The 7,500-nt window shown below is 37.7% G+C and overlaps 1 protein-coding gene across 1 annotated transcript in view; it reads right to left on the bottom strand.

The window, feature by feature from the left end:
- Positions 1–4,734: 4,734 nt before the first annotated feature.
- LOC308408758 (uncharacterized protein) overlaps positions 4,735–7,500 on the bottom strand; it is a gene marked incomplete at its 3' end in the record, with an annotated part of 2,990 nt that continues 224 nt past the window's right edge. The window contains exons 1-3 of the mRNA XM_080901169.1: positions 7,104–7,500; positions 6,438–6,518; positions 4,735–5,817 (exon numbers count right to left, since the gene is read on the bottom strand). The exon at positions 7,104–7,500 is cut by the window's right edge and continues 224 nt beyond it. Coding sequence (XP_080757295.1) covers positions 4,735–5,817; positions 6,438–6,518; positions 7,104–7,500 — 1,561 coding nt within the window. The remainder of the gene's footprint in view (positions 5,818–6,437; positions 6,519–7,103) is intronic.

The following is a 7,500-nucleotide window of genomic DNA, read 5'->3' as shown; positions in this document are numbered from 1 at the left end:
CATTAATTTATTATTAACAATAATATAAAATTATACACAAAAGGAATTACTAATGTAAAAAAAAAAGTGGTTTTATTTATATATGTTTATATATAAATATATGCGGTGGCCCCTTGAGACAAAGCACATACAAACTCCAAAACACATTTCTAGCGTTAACCAGTGATGTGCGATACCACTGATTTCCTTTCCGATCCGATACCAAGTAATATTCAGGGTGGTATCGATGATACTGATTCGATACTTTATACAAAAACATATTTTATTTATTGTATCTCAAATTATAGCGTCACAAAAATTTACAGGACTTCAGATTACTTGTTCTTATCACTTAATAATGCAGAGTTCATCATATAGAAATAAAAAAAAACTGAAGTTGTGTGCTATTTGAACACCTTGCCTGCCTGCAGCACTAAAGGACTCCATGAGAGAGGTCTTTCTCTCCCTAGCAGCACCCGTCCCTCTCCTCCTCTTCAGTTCGTTCAACATACGCGCCTCATATTCTGTGATATGATTTACCTCTGAGGTGTTTGACAAGGTTAGTGATGTTGCCACAACCATACATGCCAACCCTCCCGATTTTTCCGGGAGAATCCCGGAGCCACCATTCTCCCGAATTTCCACCTGGACAACAAAATTGAAAAACCATATTGGAGAATTCATAGAGCGGCCCAGCCAATTCCAGTTTTCAAAAATGGTGGCAGCTACTTAGTTTTAATATTACTCTTATTTCTCTTTCTGGGTCGCAAAAAAACAAAAACAAAACTTTTAACATGTTTTCAGGTGAGAATGTAGCTGTGTAAACTTCAAATATCTGAGCCGATCGACACATCGTCTTCAAAGCCCGGCGGCCTTTCGCTACTCGGGTTAAACATGATATATAAGTCACTTTGATAACTTAAAAATGTTATTGTTCGGCTTTTTCAGTGTTTTATTTGTTCGTGAGTAAATCGGTTTGGCTGAGATTAAAGTTATTAGATTAGATTAAATTAAATTTAACTTTATTAATCCTCCGGGGTTTTCACACAGCTGAATAAACATCAAACAGAAAACTAATTAAAGAAAGTGTGAGACGGTCGAGAGTTTACGCCAGCGCCCGGTTATATTTTAGATAGCAAGGAGCAGACGGCTGAGTTTCACTCCACCGAGGGAACTCATGACGTACTACCCGGCTTTCTTTAGACCGCGAAGGGCGGGTCCTCAGGTGGAAGCAGCCTCTGAATTTGGACACCCCCGCTGTTTCCGGACCGGCTAATAATAACGGTGACATTAACGTATTTTATCCGATAAATAAACTGTCATGAATCGCTGTGAGGCAGGCAGGCAAGCAGGAGTGGTGGACCCAAAATGCAGAACTCAGACACGGAAGTGAAACTTAAAGCGCAGCTTTATTGCTGTGAAAAACCTAGTACAAACTAAACTCACCAAAAGACAAACAAAAGTCTGAACACTGAGACACTGGAAAATAAATACAAAATTGGAGCAGGAGACTAAACACTAGGAACATAGACGCAGAACACACAGCTAGTTGAGGGTACGACGCGACACTGAGCACAGGAAAACACAGGGCTAATATACACAGGGTGGTAATCAGGGAATGGGCAACAGGAGGGAGACACAGCTGGGAGAAATTGGACTAACGAGGCAGGGGGAGCAAAGCGGCACACACTAACATAAGACATAAACTTTCACAATAAAACAGGAAATAAGACACAAGGATGCAGACTAAGAAACACAGACTTAACACGGGCAGAACTAAGAATAAATCAGAATAAGCTGGAACATAGAACATCATCATAATCATCATCACAAGCACTAAGAGAATAAGGAAACAATCAAACACACCAAAGTAACTTGAAAGGCAGATTCATCATAAAACCCAACAAAGCACCAGAGAAACATAACAATCATTCAAAAATAAACCAAAACATTACTCAAAATACTGGGTCAAACTGACCCAGAACTAGAGCAGGGCGATATGGCCAAAAATATTTATCACGATATATATTTGAAAATTTGCGATAACGATATAACTGATGATATAATTGATGCGAGACAAAATACAAACTCCACAACATTACTAGCGCAAAAAGACAACTTTCCATTTATTTTCACTTAAACAAGAAGCTGGTTTTTATGTACATTGAAGCTTTATAAAAATGTAACAGTGCAAATGCAAATTCCTTGCTGAAAGTTTAACCAAAAGGCATTTCCAGTAGAAATGGGCTGACATATCCTGAGCATAACCATGTATAATATCCACTGAAGTTAAAAAGAGGTGCTTTGCAACATTAAACTGCAGTGTGCAGTACGTATTTTTTGGACCATAAGGTGCACAGGATTATAAGGCACATTAAGCGAAACAAAGCAGTCAGATAAATCAAACTTTATTAAACTCATTCTTCTTGTTTCCTCCACTTCTGTACCATTGATTCATTAAGGTTGAATTCTCTGGCAGCTGCTCTATTCCCATGTTGTTGCAGTATATTAATGACTAACCTTGTATTATGAATGCATTATCTCAGTTGTTCTCCTGACTGAAGTTTGGTCCGTTTACAGCATCCTGCCATGCGATTGCATTTTTCTCTAACCATGAGGAACCTTAACGTTAACTTTTATAAGTGGAAAAGTGTTAGTGTTCGTCCTCCAGCTTCACTGTTTATGTTATGCTAACGTAGCTGTGTCGCTAGTGATCACATAGCACATCATTATATACCAGCTAGCCCAACTTCAGTAACCCTACAAACGTCACTGCTGTTTAGTTTCCTGTCTTCATTTATGTTGGAAGTGATAGCAGAGCTGTACGTTTGATTTTTTTCAGAAATCTCTCAGTCAGAACATGCAATATCATGCTTAGGTAACTAGCGAAACTAGCGAGCTAACTTCCGCTAGCTTCCTGCTAACTTCTAACGCTGTTAAATGTAATAAATTTTGTTTTCATGGATGCCTGGAAGTTAAACTTCATAGTTACACCTGGTAAAGCAGCAATGCTGATCGTTTTATTAAAGATGAAAGAATTTAGACAGTTTTTAACTCTCAGTGATGCTGCAGTGTTCGTTTGACCTGAAATATACGGAGTTTAGGACCCAGATTACTCCCAGATTTAAGAGCATCTTAGTCTGACAAATACGACAATAACGACAGCCGCTTGCATGTTCTGCAAAAAAATGTGCTTTGTCGTGTATCTGACGGACAAACACCAAACCAGTTCCACATCACTGAAGTTGCACCATTTTTACAAACCAATTTTGGTTCATCTGTTTCACTCAAATATCGGCCATGTGCGTATGAAAACAAAGGCACTGCGCATGCGCGTTTTACTCATATTCTATCGCGATATTTCATTTTCCTATCGTTGCCTAATACTACACTGCAAATTCCTTGTAGCTTGACAAGATTTATTGTCTTAATTTTAGCCAGATTATCTTGTCCATCTTGTTTTGAACATTACAAGCTAGTTTCCAGTCTCATGTGTTAGATGATTAGACTTGTTTCAAGTATATATTACTTTTTTTCCTTATTTAGTCTGTATATCTAAAAATGAACCATTTTACATTTATTTCAAGCAAAAATAGCTTTTAGATAGAGTGTAAAACAAAAATTATCTCAAAATAAGAAACATTCACCTTTTTCCTTGAAATAAGAAAGTCACTCATTGGAAGGTATTTATTTCAGGTTTTTAAAGAAAGGACATCTTCAAGGTTATATTTTGTCATAACATAGACACTGTTTCTGAAATTGACTGGGTAATATGACGTAAAATCAAGTAGGTCTTCAACATCAGTCAGTTCAGTTGCTTGGGCAAGGTTGGGAATTGCAATTTCATAGGCAAGAAAGTCTTTGTTGAAACCCAAGGTTTCATACACCTGGTATTCAAAACAATAAAGTACACTATTAACAATAAAAATGTTTTTTACAAGTCCAAAGATAGGGTTTAAACCATTTGCTGAAATGAGTATAGGAGACCTGTCACAGATGTATTTGTTTCCATGTAAAATAAGCCACTTTACTCTAACGGCATGATGTATAGCATCTTCAATCCCCAAAAAATCTACAACCTTTGATTGCAAATGGTCCATATTAGCAACCTCTGATACAGGACCTAGTTCTTTCTCATTTACAAATATCGGATGCTCAGTTCCTGCTTCACTTTGGCAACACTCCAGCAGCTGATTGTGGTTTACAAGAGACTTGCACACATTCTTAAAGTTTAATTTGGATGACCATTGTTTAAAAAAACTGTGTTTAGACTCGAATCTCATGCACATATGACGTATTACAGGTCCCAGGGCAATAATTTGAGAGGGAAGATGCAGCATGTAATGTTGCTTTGGTATTACATTTTTTTCTGGGAATAGTTGCCTGAATTGTTTAAGATGATCTTCTATCATTTTTTTTAGTTTGGACACAGTTTGTAAAGACACAACTGGGGCAAAAAGTATTTTAACAATTTCAATTAAATCCAAAATAAACTGGATAAAGGGATTTTTCTCTACAACACTGTACAATAAGAATGGCAAAATCTTGATCAATATAAGCATTTGTCCAGAGGATTGTTTGAGTCTGTTGTCACTTGAAGCTAAAGTAGCAATACTAATTGGTGAAGGCTTGTCACGTATGTCCACTGATGAAAAAGGAAAGTTCTGCATGGCAGAATTAAACAAGTCCAAATCCAAATTTCCAGATAAAACAAGGTATTTCAACACACACTTAATTTCCATTGGTGCCACTCCTTCAAGAATTACATGCATAATAACCTTGTGGCATCTGCTCTATGAGATTAAAACCTGGGAAATCAACTAATTTGCCTTGTCTATTTATGCCAAAAGTCGTTTTGAGCGAGGATTTCAAAAATTCGGTAGTTGCCCTTTCTATTTCAATGCACTGCCTAATGTGTCCGTCCAATGTCCGTCTGGTGAAACTATGTTCATTGAAATTTTCTTGCATTTCATCAAAAGTACACTCACAATGACGACATTTGCTATACGCAAAACCAACTCCTTCCTTAAATCCTGCAAGCTCATGCTGGGCAAGAGTGTCTCCACACACAGCAACAACTGCTCCGTTTAAATAAAATTCCCCATTGACAGTGTTAATCATAACACCATCGTACAGTAACTTCAAGTCCTCATTGATTCTCCGCAGTATTATATCTACCCCACACTCATCTATGTCCCTAGACTTTGCGATTGCGAGAAGTCTGATAGAAGCCAACTTTGATCTAAACTTAGGGTCTATGTTGCCTAAGGTGTAATAAAACATTAGTAGTTTATTTACACTCGCACGTGACCCTAGGGGGTTACACATTTCTATCTCATCAGAATAGAGTATCAGTTGTAAAGCAGAGTTCTTCTTTGAAAACAGTGGGTGGGTTTTGAAAATAATTCCATCATTAATGTCATACAAAAAACTGGCGTTGGGGCAACTCTGAGGTCCAGCACTGAGCATGTCAAATAGTCTTGAATTGGATAAAAGCTGTTTCAAACTTTCAATCAAAGGAATGTAGTAGAAAGACTTGTTTTTGATTGCAAGAACTCTCGATTCTCCCTTTTTAACTCTACAGGCATAATTGGAAATGATGATCTCCTCAGGTGTGACAGGGTTGAAATGCATCTGTGTTACACGGTCCTGTAGGTTTGAAGCTGCACATATGGGAAAGGGATCCTGAAAGTTGTCCAGTGTTGAAAGAACTTCTTGTTGTAAAGGTCCATTGCTGTCAGGTTGCCTTTCAAGGATGGTCTTTATTTTTCCCCTCAAGGACGTCAGAAGAGCTGTTTGATACTGTTGGACACCAAGGACAATGTTGTTGACACTCCTCTGATGGGGGAAAAAAAAACACATCAGAGACATGAAAGCGTAAATAGAAAATATAACAGAAGCAAAATGCAACTCTATTTCTTTAGCTCAAATTAATGAGCCACTGAATGTTGTAATTTACCAGTGGAGCAGTAGAAGAAGAAATCAGCCAATAATTGGCATTGTTTTGCATGACATGCCACATGCATGACTCACGTGGCACAAACACATTGCACCGAGCAAGATGGAGGAGCATGAAAGGTTACAACAGAAAAAGTGAACAAATGATTGCCTCATTTATTTTTTTTATGTAATTCTACTTCATTTGTCTTTTATGCCTAAAAGTGAACACATTTTACACTGTTAAGCCTATTTTAAACTGTTGAGTGTGCCCAGAGTTACATACATTGCAGTGAACTGCACAACTCTTGTGCTTAACTTCTTCGTAATGTACATTTGTTCTTAATAACTTATATAGGTGAAAGTAATAGCTGAATAAAACCAGCGATGAAAAACAATCAATTAATTGCAAAGATAGTGGACAGATTATGAAAAAAAAATCATTAGTTGCAGCCTTACATTGAACCAGACTTATTAACAAGTTAACAATGACACCCCCATAATATCAGATGAAGCAGTACCTGTGATAGGTGGCATTGCTCCCGCACACCAATAGCAAATGCAGCTGCACATCTGGCAAGATCAACAGTTTCTCTTTTACCCTACAGGACAAAAAGAAAAACAATTGTGTAAGAAAAATGACTCACTCAGAATGTGTTTCAAATTCCACCAGATGCAAAACAAAACAAAGAAATATTCCAAACTGTTGTACATTTTTGCTATTAAAAGATTCATACTACAATGGATAGCTAATGAAGCTGCAAATGTTATGAACAATTTAAGAGTTATTTAATGAAACTTAACCAATCTTTATGGAATCTACTCTGAAGTTAACTGAAAGAAAAATTTGAAAGCTGCTTGGTTCATGGAGCATCTAACAACAACCAAGGCAGGTACACAACACTGGTAAATAAGTTTATTTATTATGTTTAAGTATGGTAACTAAGCCTACATTGTTGTGCAAGCCTGAATTTCAGCGGATTCATGCATTTGAAATTCAGCACTGGCCTATTAAAATATTCTAATCAAGTAGTTTATCTTAGAAAACACATAACTTTAAAACTATAATTTTCACTTGAACTGAGTACATTTCTGAATTGGGGTAACTGTGCTTGGTTAAGGTTAAACAACACACATACATTTAAAAATTCGCGCGCGTACACACAGAAACACATAAAGTACATTACCTGATTCTGACGAGGTGTTTGAAGCTCAGCCGCGTCTTGCTCCATCACGTTCTGACTTTCCTGTCGCTCCTCCTCCAACACCTCCGATGTTACTGGGGGGTCTAGTGGTGGTGGCTCTACTTCAGTGCCATTGCCATTGCTAACAGTTTGTCTGGGTTCGGCAGTATAGTCGGCAAAAATGGCTGTACCAAAATTTTCGCCTCCTAATACATTTGCATCGGATGAAGCTGTCAGCCATCCTGTAGGCGGGTTCCCAGTGGAGATGTATTGTGGATGTGTGCGTCTGAGATGGTGGTAAAACGAGTTGAAAACACGGTAATCCTCGGCGCATCCATCGACTCCACAAATGACACGGAAATCTGGACTGCGACTGTGTGCAGTATTAATGTGACTTAAG

This window comes from Rhamphochromis sp. 'chilingali' (assembly GCF_963969265.1).
Source record: "Rhamphochromis sp. 'chilingali' genome assembly, chromosome: 13".
Taxonomy (NCBI): Eukaryota; Metazoa; Chordata; class Actinopteri; order Cichliformes; family Cichlidae; genus Rhamphochromis; species Rhamphochromis sp. 'chilingali'.
Note: the sequence above shows the minus strand (reverse complement) of the source record. Positions and strands in the feature narration are given on the sequence as shown.